This window comes from Quercus robur, chromosome 5, assembly GCF_932294415.1.
Source record: "Quercus robur chromosome 5, dhQueRobu3.1, whole genome shotgun sequence".
Classification (NCBI taxonomy): Eukaryota; Viridiplantae; Streptophyta; class Magnoliopsida; order Fagales; family Fagaceae; genus Quercus; species Quercus robur.
This window is the reverse complement of record NC_065538.1, coordinates 41,332-69,019: the sequence shown is the minus strand read 5'-3', so window position 1 is coordinate 69,019 and position 27,688 is coordinate 41,332. Positions and strand designations below refer to the sequence as shown.

Genomic DNA, 27,688 nt, shown 5'->3' with positions numbered 1-27,688 from the left:
GGTATCGGGTTTAGGGCGTGACAACTACCTCCTCAGGCAAGCTTGTAATAAGCCTTCTATATATTCTTGATTCATAGTCACTCTTCACCTATTTTTGTCCTCAGGCTAGGCCCCCCCTTTTTTTGTTTAACCCACTCTTTTACAAATATCTATTAATTTGAGCCTAGTTGAGCTGCACGAACCTTACTATTCTAAGTGGGCTTGGGCTGTTTGATTTTTGTGTCCTTACAACCCACTTTTCAATCAAACAATCAAAAAAGTTAAAATTTATTTTTTTAAAATCTAAGGCACTTTTTTTTGTTCAATCTCCAAAAGAAATTGGGGCATTTTCTAGCTTTTCAAAAAAGAATTGTTTGCAGCTGTTAGTAAAAATTAGGACATTATTTTCAATAAGAATTCATATTAACCTTTCAATAATAATAATGAGTTAAAACCAAGCCGACACTGATATCATTTGTTATGACCTAAGAAAAAGTGCTAATCACATCTACGCTCATACCCCAAAAGAACTAGTTACAATTAAGACTCCTTGTGATTATTTATAAAGCCTAGATCAGCCCAGTATATTTTAGATCTAGGACCCATCACACACCCACACAACACACATTTAATCAAATCTAGGACATCACAACTTGAATCCTAATTTTTTGGACATTTCTCTTTTCTTCTCTTTTTTACCACAACCCAAGGAGATTGTAGATTATTATATTTAATGGGTAATGAAAAGGAATCCTCTAGTAGCGAATCTCAAGGTGGAGATTCAATTGTTGATATTGTGCCCCTTAATCTATGGACTTACATAGAGTCATAACGTAATTAATTTACAAAAAGGCATAAAATTCCTTCATCATGATCCTTTAGATTGTTTGAGTTTAAATTCTTCTAGGTTCCTTGCAACAAAATAAAAAACATAAAGCAACCCTTCATCATGATTCCTTTGAGTTATCATAGTGGTAATTCCTTTAGGTTACCTATTGTTGACATACCTTGTTCAGTCCCTTGAGAGAGAAAGGCGTTAGATGTGCGCGTGCATTCATACCACCAGTAATGATGACATGAAAAAAATAAGTTTATTATGGATATGTAAAGTGAAAATGTGTACTTTAGTGAAAAAGTGCAAGTGTGATCCTTTCACATGTATCACACATGTTTGAGGAAATGGGTTTGGTAAAATGGGGATTTTACGTAGAAAAATGGAGTCACTACTAACCATTGAGATTCTGAGGTGTAATTAGTCATCTATGTCTATGTTGATTTTAATTCTAAATTGATTAAGATATATATAGATTTATCTATTTAGGTTAAGGATTAAAACTAGCTCTTGAAATAGAATTGCAAGTTTGGATGTTTGGTTATGCATGGGGAAGGTGTTAGGCACCCATGACTCCCATTTTCGCCGATAGTTTTTTTGGTCAACTTACTAATGGTGCTTTATTTAAAAGAAAGTGGTTTGATAGGCCAAAAACGAATTGATCCCTTGTGATAAATTAACCAATTAATTTAGCCAAGTGAATTAAGTAAGTTAATTAATATGCAAACGTGTGGTAGCACAAACAAATCACTAATAAACTAATTATGCAACGGAAAATAAATAACACGGTAATTTGTTTACGAATGGGGAAAACCTAACAGCAAAAACCCCCACCGGGTGATTTTCAAGTCACCACTCCCGAAATTCCACTATTATCAAAATAAGCAGTTACATGTAAAGGAATCTTAGTACCTTATACCAACCTACAATTGAACCCTTGCCCCGATACTCAATTGGACTTGTTATGTAGTGACAATTTCCCCTTTTAATGCACGGCTCTCAAGTATGTGACTAACCTATGTGCGGATCCCAGTATGCGACTTCAATTAGTAACTAGAGAAAGTTGTTGGCTGCAAAGTTCTTTAGTTCATTCTAACAATGAAGATCAAGAAGATGCTTGGTCACAAAACCCTATGGTGCACATACACAGCAACTTCTTCGCAAGAATGATGAACTAGGGCAAAACTTTGTCCCCGGTTACAAATTGCTTGAACAAACTTTGCTCAACACTTGTGCAACTTGTGTACTCTTTGACGGCCCTTAAAATAATCCTTTTATATGTCTCGGGTTAGAAGAAAAGAAAGCCCAAACACATAATCACAGATTAGAGTCAAAACAAAACTGGAATTTTGTTTTTCATAAAGCTCGACAGATATCTGTCTGTTGAGATGCTGTCGAGTAGCTTTCGAGCCACGGGGCTGGAACAACTTCTTAAGCTCGATGGATAGCTAGCTGTCGAGTTTTAATGAATAGCACTTCTTCAGCTTGAATCTTGGACAAACTTGCATGAATTCAACACCTAATCTTGAAACTCAGTTTCTTGAAGTATTAAACATATCCTAGATCTACCAAAATACAAGTAAAGTGCATTTTGTCAAAGGATAAGTTAATTATATAAAATTGTGATATATGTTCCTAGTAAGTGAATCACATATGTCCTAACATGGTTCAACTAACATTGGATTTTTAGGGTAAAATGTTCCATCTTGTTTGCCCACATCAAGGGTGATGTAAGTAGATGGCCATGATGGTTTTATTGCTTTGTGTGCAAGCTTTTGACAATAGATTTTTGAAAATGATGAGATTCATATTGGTTATTTTCAAGATTTACTAAGAATCTGGCGAAAATGGGTAATTACCCATAAGGATGAAACTATTCAGTTAGTTGGCCCGGTTTTGAAAGTAATTGGGAAACTAGCAACTCGAGCCTCAGAGGCTCGATTTTGGCCCTCTAAATCGAGCCTTTGAGGCTCGGTTTACGTGCTTTGACCACGTCTGATGTGGCAGAGTTGCCATCTGGCATTGACATGGAAATCGAGTCTCTTAGACTCGATTTCCACGTGTATTCCAACCGGAAATCGAGTCTTAGAGACTCGGTTTCCAATTGGGGTTTTTCAAAATTAACGTCTTCGTCTATTGCATTTGTCTCACTTTCACTCACACTCACGCTCACACCCTCTCACTCTCACACAAACCAGAGCGCTCTCACCCTCAGTCTTACATTTTCATTTCCCACACTCACAAAACTCTCTCATTTTCTCTCTATCTCTCACATGGCCTCTCACATTCACACACGCTCACACACACACAGAACCCCGCCGGCGTCGACGAGCAGAGCCCAGCCCAGCCCAGCGACGACGCCGACGAGGCTGAGCCCAGCCATCGGCTCCTCTCCTCATCGATCTCTCTCTCCCTCACTAGGAGATCCTTTCTCCTTTTCTCCCTCTCTCTCATTACCACCCCCATACCCATTCATTTTTCCTCACCATACCCATACCCATACCCATTCCGATTTTGGTTGGTAAGTTATTTATATGATTTTTTGTTTTGATTAATGTGAAATTTTGGGTTTGGATTTGGATACTTAACATCTACGTTATTTATTTAATTTTCAGTTTTGATTTTTGTGAAATTTGGGTTTGGATTTTGTGGTAGATACTTTATTTAATTTTTATTTTATGATTTTTATGAAATTTGGGTTTGGATTTGGTGAGTGCAGATGACATTCAACTCTCTTTGGCTGAAGTCAAACTTGCTTGGTTACCCATTCCGATTTTGCTTGGTAAGTTATTTATTTGATTTTTTGTTTTGATTATTGTGAAATTTTGGGTTTGGATTTGGATACTTAACATTTAGGTTATTTATTTAATTTTCAGTTTTGATTTTTGTGAAATTTGGGTTTGGATTTTGTGGTAGATAGTTTATTTAATTTTTATTTTATGATTTTTATGAAATTTGGGTTTGGATTTGGTGAGTGCAGATGACATTGTTGCTTGGATAGTGCATATTGTTGCTGCCATCCTTAAGAGTTTCCAAATTTCTGCCTTCAGGTTAGATTGTTATTGCTGATTAGGATTATAGCTTTTACGAGAGAATTGTATATCTCATTAGGCCCATTTGCTTGTCTATTAGGAGCTTAGAACTTACAAGTTTATATGAAATAGTTATCTCATATATTTATAGTGCTTGCGTACCATTACAAATTACTAAATTATATGCATATAAAAAAGCACTTAGTAGTTTGCTATTGAAGAAACAAATTACATAGTCTTTTTTCAGTTATGTATTTTGGTTGATTGGTTATGATTTAGATTTTTCGGTTAGGAATGGTTTTGTTTAATTAGTTTAAATAGATGGATTAGATTTAGTTTTGATTAAGGGATTTTGGTTAGAAGTTTTGTTTACGTTAGCTGGCTTGGCATAAATTGGTTTTAGGTATCTAGAAATTTCCATATAAGGAAGTAATCTCCCAGCCTTTATCGGACTATTCCACTCCCAATTAATAGGACACCTCAGAATTCCCATGGACTGATAGCATAGAGAATGGAACATTGGATGTTTCTATATTAAAACTCAAAATAAAATTTCAAATTAATAGAAGAGCAATTCATTGTAAAAGTTACCAAATGACAATTTCCTTTTTGATTCGAATAAGAACCAACTCGTTTACAAAAAAAAATGGCAGCAAGCCGTCATCATTCTTTCTTGCCAACGCTTTTTAGCAAATTGCACAGAAGGAATACATAAAGCCGTTTATAGAATGTCATGTTATTTGCATCATTGCTTCATTTTTAATGTAAGTTTCCAATACACGTGGTATATACACAAGACTGAAACCACTCAAATGGTGCTGCATATTTCTGCTACTTATAGGGCCTCGTATAGAACTCGGTGCTCCAAAAGTTCTGATAAAATGCTCCTCATTTTATCAACTGAAATGGGTTTCTGTATTACTCCATTTATACCAACCCTCATACAGTTCTCCTTGGTAACCTTGTCTGTGTTTCCAGTAAGTGCTACTATAAGTGGCTTTTCATGACGTCTTGCGAATTTTTCACGTATAGTGACAGCAAGCTCAAAACCATCTATACCAGGCATGCACACATCCAAGAACACCACCTGGTGTTCATGAGAAACAACATGCAAGCACTCCTCGCTTGAGCTTACAGTTGACACATCACATCCTAAGTGCTCAAGTAGCCCCTTTGTCACCATCCTGCTAACCCTGTATAACACAAATAAAATTCAACATTCAGTAATGTGATTGAAATTGCTAACAATAGTTCCATTGAACTTGAAATGAAATATTGAAATGATAGTAATTATCACTAAATATAAACACATTTTAAACTAGAAGTGCCACACCATCCCATTGTTTGTAATTTCAATATACAATTTAGACTTCTTACAGTCTAAGTCCAATGTAGACAAGTTGTCTAGTTCAGACTTTGTCAAGATTACTTAAATTAAAATCCCAGTTTTCAAGAACTTCAACCAACACAACACAATAAAGTCGTAGACTAAAGCAAATTGTAGCTGTTTTTAAGCATTTCAAGTGCCAGGGCTTTAAGTCCAAATTTTTATGCACGATCAGTGGTGTAATTAAGTAAATAAAGACTTACATACACAACAAGAGAGAGAGAGAGAGCTGATATTAATGGAAATTTGGAAAGTGGTAAATGGTAACTATATTTTCCTTAACCTAATTAGCAAGCCTTGCCCTAAAAAGAATGCCATCCTTATTAAAGCCTTCTCCCTTGTCAATGTTTGAGATGCCAGGTTTTGCCAATTGTTGTTGTTTATATTATGACTTCTATCAGTTTGCCTGGTGGCAACTTGGAATTTATGTTCTTTAGATGACCTGCCTTACCTGCCAGATGTCCAGCTGCAAAAGGAAGAGGTTAGGCTAACTTCATTGGAGACATTTTGTTAACTCAAAGTCTGAGCTAACTTGGATTTCATGTTCTTTAGATGCCCGCCTTGCCTTGGTTGGAGACATTTTGCAAGCTCAAGGCCTGAGCTAGAGGTCAAATATGACACATCCCAAGTGATTCAGGATTAGTTAGAGCCCAGTTACCAGAACATCTGATCTCAAGTGTGATTCTGTTTATAGTGTGTTCAAAGTCAAACAGAAACATAGATGAACTAACAGAAATGCCATGGGAAATGTTTTGGAGACAAAAAGACATCATTTCAGTATCTCCAAGAAATTTCACAAATTTTGGCAAATATTAAACCAATGCATTTTGCTTAATTCTCAAAATCAGATTAAATCCCAGCCTCTCATTTCCCAAGCTGTTTCTACTCATCAAAAAAAAAAAAAAAAAAAAAAAAAGAGCCATTTTTATTAATTGTTTCAAGGATTGTAACCATAGATTAAACGTTGTTGTATTCCAGCCTGTCTATACCTCACTAAGTGAGTAAATAATTTATAAACCCCTAATAAGATAGTGGTACATGTTAGAAATTTTTTTAAAAAAAAAATTTCGTATAAGACTCCTATACCTTCAATATAAGAACTATGGTTAAATGATTAAATTCACCATTTTCTAATAGCTTAAGTTTTGGGGAGACCTGGCAATTTAACATGGTATCATGGCAGGAGATTCTGATTCTACCTTCTATTTAAAATGTTAAAAATCCCACTTGTTGGGCCCCATTTATTAAGGGGGAGTTTAGACTCATATGAGAGAAGGGGGGGGGGGGGTTAAAACTATTGTTAAATGATTAAATTTACCATTTTCTAATAACTTGAAGCTTTTGGGAGAAATGGTAATTGAACACTCAACAACCAAGTATAAGAATTTATTATTTAATAATAAACGTCATATTCGCATGCATGATTATTATGGGTATAATTATTGATAAAGTGAGACATATGATGTTGACATAGATTTTGTGAGGGCATCAATTTAGAAAAATCATACCGGTGGTTAATGAACCAAAGGCAAGGAACCCAATAGTCTCTAAAAGGAGATAGTATATAGCAAAAATTTCTATGGGGGTTGGACTTTAATGAAACTTGGCTGGTGACATTTTTCAAACTACATATATACACATGTATTAAGAGTTTTTAGAAATTGTTTTGAAGTAGAGGCTCATGTGGAATATTGAATGGAGGAAGGAAAAATATGAGAAATTGTAGGTGCAGACCTCACTTGTAATTTTCAAATCTTCAAGGGTCAATTGAATGATTTGATTACGGAAAAGAGTTTACAAGTTTATGTCAATAGCCTTTTAAAGGAAATGATTAATTTTTATAGCTAAAGATTAATATCACTAAGGATCGCACATTCAATCTCTCTATAAGGTTTTTACCTAAAGTCTTATAAATAAGACAAACCACAACCTAGTTGGCCACCAAAACTATTTTGGGGAACTGCACCTATCCACAAAACACTAAAGAAAAAGAGAAAGAGTAACATAAATACATTGGGAGACAACGCACTTTGATTGCTAAGAGAGGTATGCATTATGTCCTTATCAAAATCCAGGATTACGTGGTCTAATGATCTTAGAACCAATTAAATGACATTTTGTTTGGTATTATTTCGCAACCATAGATACAATTCCAGGACTAAGTACAAAAGATGGCAAAGTTACTGACCCGTTATCATCCATGACAAGAACTTTCAGCCCTGAAAAATTTGTCTGACCATGATTTGCTGGTACTTTAGGTGTGAAGGGAAGCTTAGATTCATTTGATCGCTCTGGAATTCCAAGTTTTACAATGAAAGTGGCAGTACATCCCTTGGCAAGGCCGTCACTTTCAAGCCAGATATGTCCCTCCATAAGATTTACAAACCTGATCACATCATAGGAAAGGAAAAAGAATTACAGCTGCATCTTTATATGAAAATAGTCTTTTCAAATCTAGTCCACAAAAACTGCAATACAAAAAAAACAGGCAGAGACACCTGCATATACTGAATGTATAGCCTAACAAAACCAAACCAAAGCTAAACATCTAACAACAAAAGAATTATCATGTCAATTTGTAAGCATTTTGTAATAAAATTGATATAAAAAAAATTGTTTCTTTCATTCAAAAATTAATTTATTTAGTTGTTGATATGAAATCAATCAATACTATTTAATACATTAGTTTCTTTTTTCTTTTTCTTTTTTTATGTTCCTAAATTACCCTTTAATCTCATGTTTGATAGTAAGTTTATCAAAGCCCTTCATTGTATTGTGGTATTTGTAACTAAGCATTATTTTGTGTGTGATCTTCTTCTAAAAAAAAAAAAAAAAAAAAAAAACTGCGTGTGTTCAAAACTGTAACCTTAAAAATAAAATCCTAAGTCTAAAAAGCTTTGTGTTCATATTGGTCTCTTTTGGTTTACTCTTTCATCTTTTACTGAATTCTCATTGTACAAATTGGCTTTAGTTGCTCTAACTCATACCTATATATTTAAGCATATTGTGTGTTCAATTTTGAAACTAACTGCTTATCATTCTTCTTCAATATGGCTGCTGCAAATGCTGGACGCATTGACTATACACAGCCTGGACCCATTGACGACTCGGTGTTGTCACAGCAGGCGACGCATCGGTCCGAAGCTATTTGGAATGGGCGGGTAAAACACTCAACTAAATATTTACTTGTGCACATGCATTTAATCCATACAATGTACACGTATTTGCATATACTATATTAATCCATAACGAGATGTTATGTGCAGGATCCAGGATCCATTACCTGCCGTAGTCGTAGTTCAGAGTTCTCCAAGCAACCTCCAATGGTGGACGACCGAGTGAGGAACATCATCACCACAGTTGGTTTGGAGGGACTCCTGTGGGTCCCGGGTAGAGAGATTGACAATGGCCTCATAACGTCCTTAGTGGAGCAATGGCGGCCCGAGACTCACACCTTTCACATGCCACATGGTGAGGTGACCATCACATTGCAGGATGTGGAGGTTCTTCTCGGGCTTCCTGTTGATGGTGAGGCTATAACAGGGAGCACACAAAAAACTTGGGTGGATGTGTGCCGGGACTTCCTTGGCTTTCGACCTGTAACTCAAAACAACCATAAGCAATTTGATGGGCAGAGGATTCTCATCAACCGCCTTTTGGAGGAAGTTGCTAACCCATTGCCGCCTGATGCTGAAGAGGATCAGTTGCATAAGTACGCACGATGCTACATCCTAGCGCTATTGGGGGACACAATATTCATGGACAAATCCGGCGATAGGGTGCATCTAATGTGGGTGCAGCAGTTGGAAGACCTTCACAACCCACGGAGGTACAGTTGGGGAAGTGCTTGCCTTGCATGGTTGTATCGAGAGCTATGCAGGGCAAGCGAGGACACCAGTCAGATTGGTGGGTGCTTGCTGTTGCTCCAGTACTGGGCATGGGCCAGGTTCCCCTATTTGTGCCCGACAGTTGAGCGAGGCCCGCCAGTGGGTGCTTACGGTCCTCTAGTACGTGGTCCACTATCCCTGAAGTAAGTCTCTACCTCATACTGCTATAACATACTGTCTTCACCAAAGCACGAGTCTTATATTATGTTTTGAGTTCTTTTTCTATTTGGTTCTAACTTCTTCTTGAGTATTTTTATTTGCTATTTGAAGTCCTAGTCTCTTTAGGTTATTTATAAAGGCTTTATTGTAATCAGTAACACTCATAGAGAGAGTGAATTTTAAAAGAATGATGACAGCCACGAGTCTCTTTTTCTTTATTTTTCTGTTCACAGCCACCGAAATCTTGATTTTTCTCCTTTGTTTCATCCCAATCATGAACTACACAGAAACATTGGGGTCCAATAACACTTATCATTCCGGATTGATCATTACCCACTCCACAATCATGTAACTTGATTTTATTTATTGATTTTAAAGGCTTCTAGCAATTTTTTATGTCAACATAACAACATTTTAAACCGAGGTCCAATGTAGAATTTTATGTTAATCTACTATAATTTTGTGACTTTCAATATAGCTGGTTTGTGCTTTGTCTTTTAAAAGGGCCGTTTCTTATTCCAGTGATATTATTAATTAGTTTAATATCCTTAAGATTATCTCAGTAGTTATATGTGATTACATTATCTTAGTTTTAACAGACTCATAAGTTTTATATTGATATTGATATTATTAATTAGTTTAATATCTTAGTTTTAACATCCAATTAACATTAATTGCTACGTTTCAGCTTTTAGTATTATATTGATATTTAATATCTGTGATTACATTATAGTTTTAAGATTATCTCAGTACTTATTGATCCATTCTTCTTGATTGTAGGTGGTTGTGGGTCCCAAACAAGAAAAATAGGCCCGCCCACATTTTCAGGGACAGGTATCGCGAGCAACTAGCTTCCATGTTGCCAGACCAGGTATGAAAATGCCTTATTTTACGCTTTTACGAACATCCATATAGGTTTTGTGAACTTTGAAATATAAACATTGTTCGCTAATGTGTTGTGTACTTTTTTTTTGGCTATTGTAGGTGGTGTGGCAGCCATATGAAGCTCATTTTGACGACCTCCCGCCGTGGTGTGTTGCAGGGAGGGCCGTATGAACGGCAACGGTGCCGCTTGTATTTTTCCACCTAGTAGAGAAACATACACCGGATCGTGTTGTTCGTCAATTCGGGATGATCCAAGAAATTCCCGAAGCTGTTAACACTGACAGAGTGCTTCATGGCATTGATTTGAGGGGGAAGATCGGTGTTAATTGGATGCAGAAACATGCTGTGCATATCCTTGAGTGGGGTAATCGCTTTTATCGGCGTTGTGAAGCAGTGCTTGGTGATATGCCTCCAGAGCACGAGTACCACGACTGGTTCAAAAGGGTGACTCGGAGGTTCATCGATAGGTCTGGTGCTGTAGTGACTCTGCTGGTAACTTCTCTATTTCTAACCCAAGTTACCGTGTTTCTTACCATGAAACCACTGTTTAGAGAGCATGATGTTTGCCTCGTGTATTTTTTGCTTAGCACTTCATCTCCCTTTAATTTGCAATTTTTAGTAGCAGAACCAACATTTATTTTATTATCAATTCGCATTGTTGATTTCGTATTGCAGGTCTAATATGTGTGGTCTTTTCATGTGCAGATTGAAGGATACGTCCATTTGTTGAGGCGTCATCCAGTGGGCACGGAGGACCACAATGACATTACTGAGGTGCTGACGGCAGTGCAGGCGATGGCACGTGTCCAACCTCCTATCCCTGAGGCCCCGATTGAGGAGGCAGCTATGCCTACCGGCCCAAGCACGAGCACAGCTCTGGCCGGATGTCAATCCCGTCCGCCTGTTGCTACCCCTCAGCTTCTCCCTACCCCCGATCCCTCTGCATCCACCCCACATGCATCCGCCAGCCCCACCATCCCTTCATCCACCCCACATCCATCCCTTACCGTCACCATCCCTTCACCCAACCCACATTCAGCTCCTACGCCCACCATCCCTTCACCTAGCCCACATCCAGCCCCTACGCCCACCATCCCTTCACCCACCCCCCATCCATCTCCTTGCCCCACCATCCCTCCACCCACCCCACTTCCTTGTTCTGGCTCTGACGTCCGTCCACCCACCCCACAGTCATTTCTTCAGCTGTCACCCATTCCATCCTTTGACCTGGGTACCCCACCTGACATGCAGCAGGAGCCACCCTCCCATAGTTTGTTTAGTACCCCTTCTTCAGCCATTGACCCACCCCATGTTCAGGCTGAGCAGGCGGTTGGGTTACCTACAGAGGCTGAAGGTCGGCCTAAACGCATATCAAAGGCACCTCCATGTGGGACAGGGGGGCACAAACATGGACACAATGTTGGGCCCGAGGCATCTGACGAAGGACATGCAAGACCTCCTCCTCATTATACGAGACGGCGTAAGATTCAAAAAGGGTATCTGAAAGCTTAATGTGAAACAACACACTTTATTCCATTATTATTTCTCTTTTCACATTTCAATAAGATTATTTTTATTTTCAATATGGTTTGAACGTACATTATTGGAACTAGGTGAATGCCTCAAATAAGGACATTAGCTGGAGGTAGATATTCCAACAAGGATATGGTTCTTAAATGTGACAATGGAGGTAACCCAACATGTGTTGGTTGTTAAATGCTTTTGTTGCAATTTTATTCCTTGCATCATTTGTTATTTTAATCTACATATAATTTTATTCCGAAGATGATTGTTTTAGCGACGAGTTTGAAGAAGATGAAGAAACAATGTTTCTTGTTAAGGCGAGATCACGGAAAAGAATTAGGAATTTGGATAGTGTGATGGTTCTTAACTGTAACCTTAAGCTACATGTCAAATTAAGTATTTATGTGTGGAGTATTTGATTCATGAATTATTTGTAGAGAGGAATGACTTGTTTGATTTGAGATTTTTGTTAAAAAGAATTTCATTGCTGAATTTGCTATTCGTTCTGTTGCAGGCGACAGTTGGAGCTTGTAACATACCAGAACCTAATTCTTGGAAAGTTGTTGAGCATACCAAATGGAAGAGGTTTGTGCTCTTAAGCTCTCCTGTGCTGTCATTTCATATGCCAATGTGTATGTGTTAAACACAAATTTGTGCTTATTTTTGCACTTGTAGCACAATATTTTAATTTGTGTATTCTAAAATGAGTTGGTGATATTTGGAAACGGCATAAAGGATTGTCAGACCTTAGAACACATACATGAGCTGATGAGCCTAGGTTTTGAGCTTTGCTTAGGGAACCCATTGCATTAGCTAGTTGCTAGGGAATGGGATTTTTGAAAGTTATCTAGTTGAGTACCTTTTTTTTATTTTTTTTTTTTTTTTTTTTTTTAGCTTCTTAAAATGAACACATGCTATTAGGAAAAAAGTGGTCTTGAAGCCTTAGGATGAGGAAAGCTGAAAAGTGGTTGAGGGAGAAGTTTGAAATGTTAGCATTTAAAAAATTGTGAAGTTACCACTTATCAAAAAAAAAAAAAATTGGGCAGTTACCGAATCATTTTATATTTTCTGTGGAGAGTTGGATATGAGTTTGCTGGATGTGGAGGAATTTGGTTAAATATGATGATGATGATGTTATTAATGAATGGGACCTTGTTACATCATTGGTGATATGGCACATGGTATACTTGCGGACTTTATTTGATATCTGCGGCCTTTGCTGGATTTGGTTTTCTCAAGGGTTTTATTATTTATGCAGCTGGAGCGGGCTTGGAAACACGTCTCCCACAGAAGCTATGCGTCTCTTTGTGAAAATATTGGAGGTCCATGCAATTAAGATTTTTTAGGGGCGTTTTCTTGTAATGTCGTGTAGAAACTTGGGTAATTGATTTTTTTATATTTTCCTTTTGTGTAGGAAGATGATCCAAGTTGGTATTCAAGAGCTTCTAACTTTGTTGCAGAGCCTGTAGTAGATGTGCAAATGAATGTGAGTATCATGGAACTTGTTTATATTGTGTAGTTCCTTCTTCTTCTTCCTCTATTTTTGATTGACTTAATCAATGTCAGTTAAGAATTTTATCTTCATATTTTGTCATAATAGATAACCGTACAGAACAATGTGAAAAAAATCTCTGTCGATAACCATATAACCACTCTGATATCTGCTCCACCATTACCATTTATGCTTCATCACTACCATTGCTGTTACCCATCACTATTACTTCTATTCTGCTGCTGTTGCTGGCACTGTATTATGGCAAATACACCATCTTTTTTACATTGATGCTACTAGCAAGGCACCATAAATTTACAAAAAAGCATTGCGACCAAAGTGACGATGTCTCACTTAAGCCTCCATTATCATACCACTGTCACTATACCACTGCCTATCCAATCACTGCTGTTGCACTGGCATTCCCTGATTTCGACCCTCCTACCACCACCACTACACGGTTATCTTGAATTACATAACCAACATCGCATTTCATCTATTTTTAATCCTCTGCCTTATTTTTTGTTGGTAAATTATCTATGCATTAAGTGGATCACTCAATACATTCATGTTTCTTCTGCTTTTGAAAAGGCCACTAAAAAAAGGAAATATTCTTGTTCTCTTATGTATCTGTTCTTGTTTGCTCTCACACTCCACTACTTACCAAAAAATAAAATAAAATGCTCTCATACTCCACTATGCGTCTGTTTTTAAAATTGGGATTGGAAAAGAGGGAGCTCTAAGTGATCAAAGTCTTGTGTTCTTGACAGCCATAGGTGTAATAATTATACCTTAATTCTGCATGTATAGCATCCAGCTCTTTTTCATCTTTGTTCTTACTATGATTATTGTGTTTTTCACTTTTTCTTCGTCTTTTTGCATAATTTTTTGGATGGTTCATAGCATAATTCAAAAGTTGAGCCAGTGGTTGAGAATGGCAATTCTTTTCCTGAGACAAAAACTATTTCCACTGAAAATGGGAGCCTGACAGAAACTCAGGATAAAGATATTGTTGTGGAAGGCCTTGGCTCAGTTGCCATGTATGATCAATGGATTGCACCTCCAATATCTGGTCAACGCCCAAAAGCCCGATATGAGATATTGTTATTTATTTATTTATTTATTTTTTATAGTATGAATTTGTTTTTGGCCTTTTCTTCTATTCTCTGAACAAAGCATTGGTCACATATTTTCAGCATGCTGCAGCAGTTGTGTAAGACAAGATGTACATATATGGCGGAAACCACAATGGTCGTTACCTTAATGATATTCATGTAAGAAAATTTTCTTTACATATACATGTGTTGATGGCCTCATGCGATATAGAAATAACATCTCCCATTTTGTTTTGCTCCTCGGGCTATCGCTAGGGCACTGCCTTTTTGGTTGTTGTCTCCTGTTTACTTGGTATTTGAATTGGTCTCCTTTGCTTTCATTAGTTCTCTGTTTTTCTTTTTATACGTTCGATAAGTAGTTACTCATTCACAAAAAACAAAGGAGCAATAAATAGAAAGTAAAAGTAAGAGTTATTCTGGGCAACTTTGAATATTTAGCATTGTGCTTTTGTGATTCTGAGCTTTATTTTCTTGTGTGTTCATTTTTTAGATGGAATCTTGGTTTTACATTTAAACTCTTTTTGTTTTTTGCCTTTGCATTGATGTGGTTACGGATTTTTCCACCTTCCCTAACTTGAGTAATAATGCAGGTACTGGATTTGAGAAGTTGGACTTGGTCAAAGATTGAGGCAAAGTCTGGGGCTGAGTCCCTGGAGTCACCGTCTCCAGTAACGTTTGCTCCTTGTGCTGGTCATTCCTTGGTTAGTAAAGAGCAGTTTTATGTTTTCATTATGTGGACTTCTTGAAGAAAGTTTTTCTCAGTAATATATGAACTTTTGCATATTATCTATTTGTTTCTACTGGCATGTGTTGTAAGTTGTAACATTTTTTGTATCGGTAATGAATTCTTTTAAGTGGTGATGAAATTATAATCTTGCGTTATTTCTGTAGATACCATGGGAGAATAAGCTTCTGTCTATTGCTGGACATACAAAGGATCCAGCTGAAAGTATACAAGGTATAAGTCAATATCATTTACCTATCAAAAAAAGTCAATATCATTTACTGCCTTTTGATTTATTTGAGTTTGTGAACTTTGTGGAAATATCGTACTTATAAAAGTGGAAAAACCGTGGAAAGTTTTAAGTTAGAGAAACATTTATGACCAGAAAAAGGAACATTCTGCCATTTCTGACCTAAATCTATTGACGCGTGATTCACCTTTAAAAAGAGGTATGGATTACTGAGATTCATGACAGTTATAGTAATATAAAATTTTTAATCATTGGCATGTCTGATACACAGATTGATCAAAAGTCATACGTAAATAAAGAAAATACTTCAAAAATATAATTTAAATTACACAATAAAATAGTTAGTAAAAATGATATTATAAAATAAACTTTAAGTTACTTGGCGAAAGCACAGTGTTAGACTGAGTTTTTGTCAAAACAAAAAACTATAATGAATTTTGGTCACATAAATTAAAATAAACAATAAAATGCCTTTTAGATCTCTCGATCCTTTAATTATTGAATTTATTCATGAAAACATTTTAAATTTCTGAAAACTTTGTCAATGATTCAAATCCTTATCGAGTAGTAAACTATGTTAATAATTTGTATATACTTGTAGTGTCTCACGTTACAAAATCACGTCGTACTGTGTAATGCTTACATTGAAACACATAGTAAAAGTACAATGCATAAAACCCAACTTTATTATTAAAAAAGATTATGGTAGATTATTAAAATAAGGTAACATAAAAAGTGAATTTTAAATAAAATAAAAAATTCTAATTTGCTGTAGTACTTTTGAACCTCTTATAACTTTGGAAATAAAGTTTCACTTAAGAGGAAACTATATTAATAGCTTTAATGTGCTCAAAATGTGCCACATAGCAACAAAAAAAAAAAAATGAAGAAAATATTATAATGCAACTTTTATTATATAGTATATGATGTAAAAAGCTCAAAACTTATGCAAGCCATTCAGTACAATAATACTGAAGACATGCACTATTGTTCTCCTCATCATACCATTTCTAAACAGTTCTTCATTCTCATGACTTTTAATTGAAACATTATTTTTTTTGCTCAAATATATTATTATCCTACTAGGTTATGCCTGCTCAATTTTGTACTTCCAATGTTGATTTTGTTAAAATATGCAGGTGGAGATTAAGACCCGTGAATTTTTTCAAGGCTATATGGAAGGTAGAACATACTATAACTTTTGGCCTGAGATGCTTAAACTAAAGGACTGGCCCCCCTCTAACAAGTTCGAGGATTTTTTGCCCCATCATTGTGATGAATTTATCCGTGCATTGCCATTTCAAGAGTACACAGATCCTAGGTCAGGCCTCCTTAACTTAGCTGTCAAGTTGCCTCCTGGTGTGTTGAAACCAGACCTGGGTCCAAAAACATATATCGGATATGGGCTCGCAAAGGAGCTTGGAAGAGGGGACTCTGTAACTAAGCTTCATTGTGATATGTCAGATGCGGTATGTTATAACAATATGACTTGTAGCACGTGACATTGCATTTCAAACTGTCATAGACTTTGGGATATAAAAAGTGCAATTTAGTTATATTTTGGAGTCAAGGAACAGTTTTTGTTGGCTTTTTGCGCATGCACAAATATTTTCAAAACTATCAATATTTTTTCCTGCTAATTTTTTTCCTTTTAACAATTTCAAATCTGGTTATTGAAATTAATATTTAGAATTCTTTTTTAAAATATATAGAAACTCTGTTATAAGGCTTGCTTAGCTGTAACTGTGTGTAAACAGAGTAACTTAAAATTAAAAAATGCAGTGTATTTGGTGAAGACTGTAAGCATTGGTCAATTTTGATTTAAAACTTCCTAACAATGTCTGAACATGTGAATATTGGGCTCTTAGAAACATTATAGATGTGAATAATCATTTTTGAGGATATGTCCTTTTTGGCCATGTAGTCAATAATTTTGTATTCTTTTAAGTTAATGGTCCAAATTGTGTTATTTGGTAATTGTTTATACTCTACAATTGCTACATGTGATAAAATACAATTTCCTTATAGAAATGGGATGTGGAAAAATTTTTCCTTTTTTTTTTTTTTTTTTTTGGTACTATGAAAGCAACATTGTTACATGTTTTTTCCAATGTTGATTAATGCAGGTGAATATTTTGACACATACAGCAGAAGTAGTGTTGAGTGACAAGCAGCGCTCAGCAATTGCAACCTTAAAAGAAAGGCATAGGGCCCAAGATTGGAAGGAGCGTCTAGATCGAGAGGAGTTAAGTTGTCCAACTGAAAAACTTGTTCATAGCAACGGTGAGGACATGGAGGTCCTAGAAATTGCAGATATGAGCAAGCATCCATCTGATTTTGATGGTAAAATTGAGATGTCAAAAAGTGACATAGAAGGGGCTACTTGTCCTGGTTTCTCCATAGAACAAGAAACAGAAGAAACAGGCAGTGCTTTATGGGACATTTTTCGGAGGGAAGATGTTCCTCAATTAGAGGCATATCTTAGAAAGCATGCAAACGAATTTAGGCACACCTATTGTTCACCTGTTGAACAGGTAACTTATTAGCAAGTTAAGCTTCTGATTAGCCATGTCTCATGTGCAGTCTCTGATAGATAATGCTTTTTTAGGTTGTCCACCCAATTCATGACCAATCCTTTTATTTAACTTTGGAGCACAAAAGGAAGCTAAAGGAAGAATTTGGTGAGTATGATAAAAATGCAATAATATTTTAGTGATACCCTTGCATGATTATTTACACAATTACTTCACTTTTGTAGGTGTTGAACCGTGGACCTTTGTGCAAAGGCTTGGGGAAGCAGTATTTATACCTGCTGGATGCCCACACCAAGTTAGGAATCTCAAGGTAATAAAAGAATACTAGTACTAGTAATAATAATTGCAAAAGTTCACCTTCTCACATAGCCTTGCATTTTCAGCTGCTAGGACTTTTTCCTGAAGAAAAATTAGAAAATAGAACATATACTAGTCAGCAACAACTGAAGAATTCTGTTAAGAAAAAACTTATGGTGCTGCAATATTTCAGTGCCAGGAACTCAACAAAAACAAAAAAAAACAGGGAAACTTCTTTCTACGCAACTTGAAATCACCTTGTTGGGCCTACATATCAATCAATTTAAAACTTTACCTTTTCCTTTAGTTGCTCAATTTGTTCCTTGATAAATGTACGGCTGAAAGTATAGACCAAGATAAAGCATGTTAAACTACCATTTAGTAAAATATCATGAAAGCCAAGTTAGGGATTTTATAATTAACCTTTCTAGCTCTAATGCTGCTTACGCTCCTCTCTAACTGTTCTTCTATCTGTTGGAGTTCTTCAAGGGAGCATGTTCCTAGACCTTGTCCTACAAGTCTCCTGAGGTGTATATATCTCACAGACTACTGTATGACTCTTTGTAGGTGGGGATTCAATCACATGCAGTGGATATTAGTGCAGGTACTTGAACGTGAGAGGTAGGGTCCAAGGAAACTGATGAAAAGGCTGATGAGGTTCTAAAGTGGGATATTTTGGATTGTTGGACGCCAGAAAATCACTACGGATGGACTGAATCTGAGTGTTAAACATGTTGGGTTTAGACCATCGGTAATGATTTTGTGGAGTCCAACAGTCCAGAATATTCCACTTTAGAACCTCATCAGCCTTTTCATCAGTTTCCTTGGACCCTACCTCTCACGTTCAAGTAGCTGCACTAATGTTGGAGCTAATCTAAATGAAGGTTTTGAAACCTTAATTGAATAAAAAGGTATGCTTGTTTCCCAAATATTGCAACCTTGAATTAGCATAACGAGATTTTTATCAGAAAAACAAACTCAATTTATATTTATACAGCCGTAGCTTCAAAATTTTTGTAGGCTTTTAATGTGGGTGGCTGATAAATGTACCTTGATTTTAACTGAAGGAGATTCAGCTAAGGCTCTTGCAGTAAGTTGTTGTGTCACTGTGCAGAGTTTTTTAGCATTAAAGTTACCTCTATTGGGTTTCACTTTGTATGATTTTCGACTTTATTCATTGTATTACAGTTGTCATGAGGTCTATATGGACAGGTGCTACGATCTTTTAGAGCTCAAGGGGAAGGAAATTGCAGTTTTGGATGATAAAAACGGGCAAATTCATCTCCGCGGACTATCTCAGGTCCCTGTGAAGTCGATGTCTGAATTCTATGAGATATTTTCTTGTGGGATTCAGAGGAGGAAAATCGCGCACACCGGGCTTAACGATGTCTCTAGTAGGAGCCATGGGATGCTAGTGATTGCCGTTTCTACTCCTTGTGGTGATGGCTCTGAGGCTGTTGTTACTGGGAAGCTGAACCTTATAGACTTGGCAGGTTATTTCCTCTTTTAAGTTGTGCAATTACAGGGTCATAGCTCAGCTGTACGTAAGACTAAAAGAGGGGTTTATTTCTGGTCTTTCCCAAATTTTGATTTGTGTAATTCTGCCTGTAATTTAAACAGGTAATGAAGATAATAGAAGGACCTGCAATGAAGGAATTTGTCTCCTAGAGAATGTCCGTATCAACCAGTCTTTGTTTGCATTGTCCAATGTGATTTATGCACTGAATAATAACAAAACCCGTGTGCCCTATAGAGAAAGCAAATTGACCCGTATATTGCAAGACTCACTTGGTGGGATAAGCCGTGCTTTAATGGTTGCTTGCCTGGTATGGACTTTGTCTCAGCAATTATTCCTTATTTTCTTTTTCTTTTTCTTTTTTCCATTTCATGTTGTTGACCCTGCAATTTTTAAGTGTATTAAAGTTTTTTAAGGGAAATTATTTTCTTTGATAATAGAATCCAGGAGAGTACCAGGAATCTGTTCATACTGTGAGCTTGGCTGCTCGGTCAAGGCACGTATCCAAATTTGTACCTTCATCACATAAGCTAGAGACCCCAAAGGTTAGAATGGACATGGAGGCCAAACTGCTTGCTTGGCTTGACACCAGAGGCAAGACAAAGAGTGCACAACGAATTGGACCATTCAATTCTCCTTTTACGAGAAAAACTCTGGGTTCATTAAGCTCTGTTAAGAAAGCCAGTGTTTATCCCAGCTCTGTGACAGCAAAGGGTAGTACCAAACAAGGTGCTTCTAAGGCAAAAGAAAGGTATGGATGATTGATTGAACCTTTCACAGATTAAGATAAGTAACATTCCGATTGCCTAATTTGTTCAATATATGTGCAGGTTTGATCCCGTGCCTTTCATAAATTTAAACAACAACGAAGGTCTGGCCGATGCTTGCTTGGAGGTAAGAATCTGAAATTGTAAGATGCGCCTTGTACTAACAGCTCATTGACATATAGTTATTAACATTTCAGACATTGAGTAGATAGCTGAAATACACTTTTTTCCCCTCTTATAAATTTCAGGCTGCTCTGGAGGCACCAAGGGTTCTGAACTTAAAAAGCAGTGAACATTTCTCTGGACCATATGGTGTGGACATTGGAACCATTTTCTGTTTCTTAAACTTGAAGTGTCTTAAAATAAATAGCTTCATTAAGGATGTTCTTTTCTGCTTCTTGCAGGGGAGGATGTTGTCTTCATTGCCAATGATTGGCACACTGCTCTTCTTCCATGCTACCTAAAAACAAAGTACAAATCAAGGGTACTCTATAAAAATGCCAAGGTAAGGTGTCCTTGCGCTGATCTGGGTTACCTACAGAATTGTGGTCAACTTGGGAATTTCTATTTGTTAGGATCTAACACAGCTTCACAAATGATGGCAGGTTGCTTTTTGCATTCATAACATAGCTTAATAGGGAAGATTTTCCTTCGAAGACTTTTCACTTCTTAATTTGCCTGATCAATTCAAGAGTTCTTTTGACTTTTTTGATGGGTAAGATCTTTTGGAGCTATTCATATTTCCATTTGAACAAGGACTTTCAAATTGATAGGAATTTGATGAACAATTCCTCTTGCTAAGTATTATAAGTATTTCTATTGTGCAGCTATGAGAAGCCAGTGAAAGGAAGGAAAATCAATTGGATGAAGGAAAGTTGGGGTGCCTACCACGAACCTTCTTGGAATGAATCTTAAAATTTTGTATGTGATAGTGGTTGCATAAAAGATGGTTGTTGTTGCTGTTCTGAAACTTGCAACCATTGGCAACGACAGATGCAAACTTTGAACTACATTTGTAGATTCTTTACCCAAAAAAAGAAAAAAAGATTTGTAAACAAATAAAATAAATGGAATGTTAAATTACTAACTTGGTTTCAAACTATTTGGGCTAAATTTAATTTAACACTCAACTACTATTTGTATAATTGTATCAATAAATTTTTTTTTAGAAATACTATTTGTATCAATTTAATCACTCAGCCTTGGCAAAATCAAGCCAATGTCATCATTAGGTGTGAATTTTTTTAGTAACTTTAATAAAATGGCCACCCTCCAAAAAAAAAAAAAAATTAATAAAATGGCCAAATTAAAGAGATTTTGGTTTTTATAAATTTGTCACAGTTTTAGTTTTAGTTGGGTCTTGTTAACAGATGCCCTTAGATTATTTGTTACCAAATCATTTTTAAGGACAAAAACTTAGTTAATTTTTTTTTTATCAAATGCTTTTAAAAATAGTTCCTAAACCTATACTTTTAGAGCATCGTAAATTTTTCAAGCCATTTAATAGTATCAATTTTGTCCCTCGACTTTCAAATCAATTTCCCCAACTATTAGTTGTATCAATAGTGTTGTTCATACACTTTTAAAACCAATTTCTAAGAATAAAATTAACTTCATTTAAATGTTGAAAGTCGAAATTAGCACATTTATATTAACATTGATGCCAATTTAAAGTTATATATATACACACTATTTGTCAAAGTAATGGGGACGAATAACGTTTTAGTTAAGGTAAGTAATATTCCTATATGAATGCACTCAATTGTAAATTTGCAGCTGTTTTTTAACTATATATTTTTTTGAAAAGTAATGATATTTTAGCAAGGGAATAGACTATTACATGCACAAGGAGTGCCTTAGGAGTGCCTTTTTGTTAATAAGAGATGGTTTGAAAATAGTTTGAATACATTTTTATCTAATGTTTCATATTGTTTACAATCTTACAATTGAACGGAAATATGTTGTTGACATTGATAAAAATATCGATATCACCAAGATAACTCCATCAACAAGAGTTGCTCTCCATAATGACAGTTATGTGCTTCATTTAATCTTGCCAAGCAAAGTTGATCCATTGGTCAACCTCATGAAAGTTGAAAAGGTTCCAGATTCCACATATGACATGATTGGCGGTCTTGACCAGCAAATTAAAGAGATAAAGGAGGTTTGCCTCGTGTACCCTTTTACTTTCTGCATTTAAACTGGTAGTGGCAATGGTGACAGTGAAGTGCAGCGGACTATGCTGGAGCTTCTCAACCAGCTGGATGGATTTGAAGCATCAAATAAAAAAATGTACATTTCATGTGTGTTTTCATTATGCAGATTGGGTTGTTTAGTTTTTGGTACTTTTCTTTATTGTGACCTCAACTATTTAAACAGATTCATCTCTTATTGTAAGTATTTGGCAAGCATGTCAAAATAGGCTTCATTCTTGTAAAGATTGCCAGTATTTTATTCAATTTAAACAATCTGAACTCTTTTCGATGGATTTGGACAAAATGATAAGTATAGTCTTGTTAATTCCATAACGACCTATTGCACTGGGCTATTAAAGTCTTCAGAAGTGAAAGATTGTGTGTTTTCTCTGTGCATAATCATATTATCCCTTCTTCCTTTTTTCGTTTATTTTGTTTGCTGCAGGCTGTGTGCACAGAATCTGGGATGTTTGCTCTGAGGGAGAGGAGGGTTGATGTAACACAAGAAGATTTTGAGATGGTAGTGGCAAAGGTAATGAAGAAGGAGACCGAGAAAAACATGTCATTGCGGAAGCTATGGAAGTAGTGTGTCTCCATGTTAATGTTTTGTTTCACTCCACCACCCTGAATATAATTGATCCGTGGCTTTGTTCTTCACACACAGCCAACAACTCTGTTCTTTGTATGGATATAAAAGCCACATGGGGGTGCCCACACTTTGTTGAAGTTTTTTAAATACCACTGGCATCTCTGTTTATTTTGTTAAATATTCTTATTGTGATACATTTTTATGTAATATGTGTTTTACTTCAAGTATCTGACAAGAATGTCCGTAGACAATGACTGTCAATCTGTTATCAATCTATTGGTTAGACGACCAGAATGATAATTAAAAATCTGTGCTTAGTGGACAAGCACATGTGGCTTAGTTTTCTGGGCATGTGTAGCTGTAGCATGAGACATAGCACTCAGGGATCAATCCTACCATGTAGTGGTTGTAAATGAGCTAATTAGAGTTAGAACTTCAATTATATTCAAAATAAAATTAAAAGAACAAGTTTGAACTTTTAATATTCCACTCAATTTTCTTGCTTATAGTTTGTGCATTACAATGTGATATGAAATTATACTGAATGTGTGCTTTTTGTGTATTGTTGGATTGTGAAGACATGAGATGTTGATTTTCTTTTCTTTTTCTTTTTTTTTGGATTTACAGGGTTGGGTTACTTAGATGTTGGCAGTTGAAAACAAAAAAACCAGATTGTATAATTTTATTTTGTTCATTTCAGTTATATTTTTGGATTTACAAGGTTTACTCTTCGATGTTGGCGGTTTAGTAAAAAATTACCTGAAATTAGTTCTCAAATGGGGTAATAACAAAAAAGTGAAAAAAAAATCCCAGTAGAAATGGGGTTACCATAAATGGAAATCAAGTCTAAGACTCGGTTTCCACTTATAGAAATCGAGTATCTTATACTCAATTTCCATAAATAGAAATCGAGTCTCTAAGACTCGATTTCCATTTATGGAAACCGAGTATAAGATACTCGAGTTCCACTGGGAATTTTTTTTTTCTTTTTTGGCCGCAGGTCACCAAATTGGGGCAAAAAGTAAAGGAAAAAATTCCCAGTAGAACTCGAGTATTTTATACTCGGTTTCTATAAATAGAAATCGAGTCTTAGAGACTCGATTTCTATTTATGGAAATCGAGTATAAGATACTCGAGTTCCACTGGGTCCATTTGTCTACATCCTCACTCATTAGATATGTGTATGGCATATAACGTATAATCCGGCGATCAGTAGGGTCTACACCCCTCAGTAAATTAATCTCGGCCTCCTTAATGGTTTGCATTATGGACACAAATTTAGCATCATGAGTCGCATATCCAGCTTTCAAGGCCAATGCCTTTAGAGTCGGGTTATCAAAGTGTGTGTTGAAGTTGCTAGCAACATGTCGAAGGCAATATCGATGATATACCCGTTCTCTTCCGTCTTGCCCTCTAGGCCACTCTCGAATGGCGCATTTGATACCTTTATGTCGGTCAGAAATAATGCAAATGTCCTTGTTTTCAATAACACGCTCTATCGAAGTCCTGAGACACTCTAAAAACCACCCCCAACTAGCCCCTGACTCCTTATCCATAACAGCAAAGGCGATAGGCAAAACCTTTTGATTAGCATCCGTTGCCATTGCAATCATCAATACCCCTTTGTATTTACCATATAAATGAGTTCCATCAATACTGATCACTGGCCTGCAATACTGGAATGCAGCAATGCATGGAGCGAATGCCCAATATACATAGCGCAGTAATGTAGTACCTTCTAATGGCTTAGGTATGGTGTGATAGCTATACTGGGTACCCGAATCTTGATCCAAGTATGCCAACAACAACTTTCGCAACCTTTGGTAAGACTCCTCCCAATCCCCAAAAATCTTAGCAATTGCCTTTTGTTTTGCGTCCCATACTTTATAGTAAGAAATCTCATGATCATACTTAGTACGTATGATCTCCCAAAGCTCATCAATAGTAGCAGTGTGCTTTTTTCGCAATCTTCCCACAATTTCTGATGCAACAAAATTAGAATCCATCATTCTACCGTCTCTTCGCAGCCCAAAGGGTATACAACTGTGTGGACCCACATAAGACGTGACCATCCACAGACCATTCAATTTAGACTTCATGTATGCCCCAACATACCACTTGCAGTTGTCGTCAACGCATGCGGCGCACAATTGAGTTGTGCTCGACCTTTGGATGGAGAAATTTCTATTATCCTTTGCTGCGTATATTATCAATGCACGCTTCACCGCAGCTTTATTTGCAAAAGTCAACCCTTTTACAAAAATGCATCCCATCTTGCCAAGTACAAAGAAATGGTATCTGAAGAAGTGAAGGATCAACCATATCTTCCCAAGTATTTGCGTAGAATGAGTCCGCAGGAGCTCTGTAGCCAATGGTCGTATCTGTATCATGCTGGACACCAATATCATCATCATCTGCATCACCTTCATCATGGTACTCCATATTTTCCTCTTCAAAATTAGGAACGACTTCATGCTCATCCACATCGTTCTCAAAGTCACCTTGCTCAATCCTCTCTTCGTACTGATCCATATCATCATTATTTATGTTATCATTCGCAGCATGATCTTCGTCTTCGTCTTCGTCTTCCTCCTCTAAATGTGTCTCTTGAGAGTAGAGGGTTTCACCAGTATTTGCAACATAATCTTGAGATGGGAGCGTATAACCTCCCATTGCATACCCTCCCATTGTAGTGCATCCATTATCTAGGGTTGTAAATTGTAAAGCCGTAGATGTTTCTTGCACCACCTCAGTACTGTTGTCTACACTCGCCTCCAAACTTACATACAACTCAGCAGCATTTACTTGGGACATTTTCTGGATCCTATTAAACATCATCTTTACATGTTTATCTTCTTTAATCGCCATATACCCGTAATTTATCCGTTCATGAAGAACTTCTTGTGGGTAACGATAAATAATCTTGATGTCATACCAAGCAGGGTTCAATTTCAATTCGTCCATTATTTTCCTCTTCAAATCAGTCAACGTCTTCAACTTACGACGTAACATCATGTAGTAGCATTCAATACCCTCCCCTCTAAATGGAAATCCGTCAATCCCTTCAGGATTGTAAAGGGGTCCACCGAAGTATACATTTATGTCAATATTCTTCAAAGATTGTGAACCTATTAGAGAGCCAAGTAAATTTATGTTAGTGACATATTTGATCTCTTTGATTTAACATCAATTACAAAACCTTTTCTATCTACTCAAAGTACAACAATCGCAACTTCTAAAAGTGTAACAATTGCATATACTCACCCCACATCACATACAAACACACTCAATCATTATAATTTCATAGTCAAACAAATAAAAAAACTGAAGACAAAACTCACCCCCATTACAAAATTGAAACTCAGCTCTAACAAAAATATAAATAAAAATATCAAACCAAACAACAAAAGTCATGAGGATGTGCAAATGAATGAGTGCAATTATGTAACAACATCATTCAAGTAATTTTAAATTAATGCCATACCCTATTACACTACTATTGATGAAATAACATAGAGCAGGGTTCATCAGACAAAAAAAGAAAAAAAAAACACTAATGTGAATATAATCATGATCAATCAAATTAGACATATCATCTAATTTAATATATAAATATAAATATATTTGTATATTTAGCCTATTTATACAACTATATAATTAAATATTTATATAAATATATTTATATTTAGCCTATTTATACAACTATATAATTAAATATTTATATATTTATATAAATATATTTATATAAGTATTTATATATATAGTTGTATAAATATAAATATATTTATATAAATATTTAATTATTTAATTATATAGTTTTATAAATATATAAATAAAAATATGTATATATAAATATTTAATTATATAGTTGTATAAATATACATATAAATATAAATATAAATATATATATGTATTTTTTTTTTAAGCCAAACGTATGCAGCCACAAATACATAAACACCTTTATACCTATGCCCAAATAACAAAAAGCAAATACCATGTACTATCCAACTAAGAGAGCCTCAAAAAGCTTATTAATCTCAAAGAACTAGAACCTTAAACCACAAAACATTCCCAGCTAAACAAAAGCTACAACTATATAATTAAATATTTATATAAATACATTTATATAAATATATTTATATTTAGCCTATTTATACAACTATATAATTAAATATTTATATATTTATATAAATATATTTATATAAGTATTTATATATATAGTTGTATAAATATAAATATATTTATATAAATATTTAATTATTTAATTATATAGTTTTATAAATATATAAATAAAAATATGTATATATAAATATTTAATTATATAGTTGTATAAATATACATATAAATATAAATATAAATATATATACGTATTTTTTATAAGGAAACAAATATACATATTTTAATACAAACAAATATCTTATTAGGAAACAAATATATTTGCCTAATACAAACAAATATTTTATTACGAAATGGCATATACACTAAAACAATGCAAGCAATAATGGTTAAAGCAGCTATATACAC

The 27,688-nt window shown here is 35.6% G+C and overlaps 7 protein-coding genes across 7 annotated transcripts; 6 read left to right on the top strand and 1 right to left on the bottom strand.

Annotated features, from left to right (window-relative positions):
* Window positions 1-4,369: 4,369 nt before the first annotated feature.
* On the bottom strand, window positions 4,370-7,637 carry LOC126724732 (ethylene receptor-like). The gene is made up of 2 exons (XM_050429103.1): window positions 7,419-7,637; window positions 4,370-5,036 (listed from the first exon to the last, which is right to left on the bottom strand). Exons 1-2 carry the CDS (start codon window positions 7,601-7,603, stop codon window positions 4,679-4,681), a joined length of 543 nt encoding a protein of 180 aa, XP_050285060.1. The 5' UTR covers window positions 7,604-7,637; the 3' UTR covers window positions 4,370-4,678.
* Window positions 7,638-10,407: 2,770 nt separating this feature from the next.
* Window positions 10,408-11,673, top strand: LOC126724721 (leucine-rich repeat extensin-like protein 5). The gene is made up of 2 exons (XM_050429095.1): window positions 10,408-10,653; window positions 10,867-11,673. The coding sequence occupies exons 1-2, from the start codon at window positions 10,408-10,410 to the stop codon at window positions 11,671-11,673; spliced, it is 1,053 nt and encodes a 350-aa protein (XP_050285052.1).
* A 105-nt stretch (window positions 11,674-11,778) lies between these two features.
* LOC126724720 (acyl-CoA-binding domain-containing protein 4-like) lies at window positions 11,779-14,347 on the top strand. Its single transcript, XM_050429094.1, has 7 exons — window positions 11,779-11,851; window positions 11,947-12,044; window positions 12,200-12,270; window positions 12,944-13,007; window positions 13,100-13,171; window positions 14,081-14,280; window positions 14,311-14,347. The coding sequence occupies exons 1-7, from the start codon at window positions 11,779-11,781 to the stop codon at window positions 14,345-14,347; spliced, it is 615 nt and encodes a 204-aa protein (XP_050285051.1).
* A 24-nt stretch (window positions 14,348-14,371) lies between these two features.
* On the top strand, window positions 14,372-15,366 carry LOC126728977 (acyl-CoA-binding domain-containing protein 4-like). Its single transcript, XM_050434754.1, has 3 exons — window positions 14,372-14,451; window positions 14,883-14,993; window positions 15,184-15,366. The coding sequence occupies exons 1-3, from the start codon at window positions 14,401-14,403 to the stop codon at window positions 15,349-15,351; spliced, it is 330 nt and encodes a 109-aa protein (XP_050290711.1). The 5' UTR covers window positions 14,372-14,400; the 3' UTR covers window positions 15,352-15,366.
* A 983-nt stretch (window positions 15,367-16,349) lies between these two features.
* Window positions 16,350-18,143, top strand: LOC126724731 (lysine-specific demethylase JMJ29-like). Its single transcript, XM_050429102.1, has 4 exons — window positions 16,350-16,735; window positions 17,393-17,800; window positions 17,875-17,947; window positions 18,025-18,143. Exons 1-4 carry the CDS (start codon window positions 16,400-16,402, stop codon window positions 18,126-18,128), a joined length of 921 nt encoding a protein of 306 aa, XP_050285059.1. The 5' UTR covers window positions 16,350-16,399; the 3' UTR covers window positions 18,129-18,143.
* Window positions 18,144-19,301: 1,158 nt separating this feature from the next.
* On the top strand, window positions 19,302-21,467 carry LOC126724719 (kinesin-like protein KIN-10B). The gene is made up of 8 exons (XM_050429093.1): window positions 19,302-19,590; window positions 19,718-19,923; window positions 20,054-20,364; window positions 20,444-20,507; window positions 20,629-20,692; window positions 20,785-20,885; window positions 20,986-21,095; window positions 21,208-21,467. Exons 1-7 carry the CDS (start codon window positions 19,302-19,304, stop codon window positions 21,013-21,015), a joined length of 1,065 nt encoding a protein of 354 aa, XP_050285050.1. The 3' UTR covers window positions 21,016-21,095; window positions 21,208-21,467.
* An 831-nt stretch (window positions 21,468-22,298) lies between these two features.
* LOC126724718 (26S proteasome regulatory subunit 8 homolog A-like) lies at window positions 22,299-23,161 on the top strand. Its single transcript, XM_050429092.1, has 2 exons — window positions 22,299-22,544; window positions 23,021-23,161. Exons 1-2 carry the CDS (start codon window positions 22,299-22,301, stop codon window positions 23,159-23,161), a joined length of 387 nt encoding a protein of 128 aa, XP_050285049.1.
* Window positions 23,162-27,688: the final 4,527 nt, after the last annotated feature.

Coding starts and splice junctions, on each gene's coding strand:
- LOC126728977 (XM_050434754.1), top strand. CDS start 14,401: ATGTACATATATGGCGGAAACCACAATGGTCGTTACCTTAATGATATT. Junction 14,452..14,882: donor GTTACCTTAATGATATTCAT/GTAAGAAAATTT, acceptor GTAATAATGCAG/GTACTGGATTTGAGAAGTTG. Junction 14,994..15,183: donor CTTGTGCTGGTCATTCCTTG/GTTAGTAAAGAG, acceptor TTATTTCTGTAG/ATACCATGGGAGAATAAGCT.
- LOC126724718 (XM_050429092.1), top strand. CDS start 22,299: ATGTTTCATATTGTTTACAATCTTACAATTGAACGGAAATATGTTGTT. Junction 22,545..23,020: donor AAATTAAAGAGATAAAGGAG/GTTTGCCTCGTG, acceptor TGTTTGCTGCAG/GCTGTGTGCACAGAATCTGG.
- LOC126724721 (XM_050429095.1), top strand. CDS start 10,408: ATGATCCAAGAAATTCCCGAAGCTGTTAACACTGACAGAGTGCTTCAT. Junction 10,654..10,866: donor GTGCTGTAGTGACTCTGCTG/GTAACTTCTCTA, acceptor TTTCATGTGCAG/ATTGAAGGATACGTCCATTT.
- LOC126724731 (XM_050429102.1), top strand. CDS start 16,400: ATGCAGGTGGAGATTAAGACCCGTGAATTTTTTCAAGGCTATATGGAA. Junction 16,736..17,392: donor ATTGTGATATGTCAGATGCG/GTATGTTATAAC, acceptor TGATTAATGCAG/GTGAATATTTTGACACATAC. Junction 17,948..18,024: donor GAAGCTAAAGGAAGAATTTG/GTGAGTATGATA, acceptor TCACTTTTGTAG/GTGTTGAACCGTGGACCTTT.
- LOC126724719 (XM_050429093.1), top strand. CDS start 19,302: ATGGACAGGTGCTACGATCTTTTAGAGCTCAAGGGGAAGGAAATTGCA. Junction 19,924..20,053: donor CTTTAATGGTTGCTTGCCTG/GTATGGACTTTG, acceptor CTTTGATAATAG/AATCCAGGAGAGTACCAGGA. Junction 20,508..20,628: donor TGGCCGATGCTTGCTTGGAG/GTAAGAATCTGA, acceptor TATAAATTTCAG/GCTGCTCTGGAGGCACCAAG.
- LOC126724732 (XM_050429103.1), bottom strand. CDS start 7,603: ATGGAGGGACATATCTGGCTTGAAAGTGACGGCCTTGCCAAGGGATGT. Junction 5,037..7,418: donor CTTGTCATGGATGATAACGG/GTCAGTAACTTT, acceptor TGTGTTATACAG/GGTTAGCAGGATGGTGACAA.
- LOC126724720 (XM_050429094.1), top strand. CDS start 11,779: ATGCCTCAAATAAGGACATTAGCTGGAGGTAGATATTCCAACAAGGAT. Junction 12,045..12,199: donor GGAATTTGGATAGTGTGATG/GTTCTTAACTGT, acceptor GTTCTGTTGCAG/GCGACAGTTGGAGCTTGTAA. Junction 13,172..14,080: donor TAGTAGATGTGCAAATGAAT/GTGAGTATCATG, acceptor GATGGTTCATAG/CATAATTCAAAAGTTGAGCC.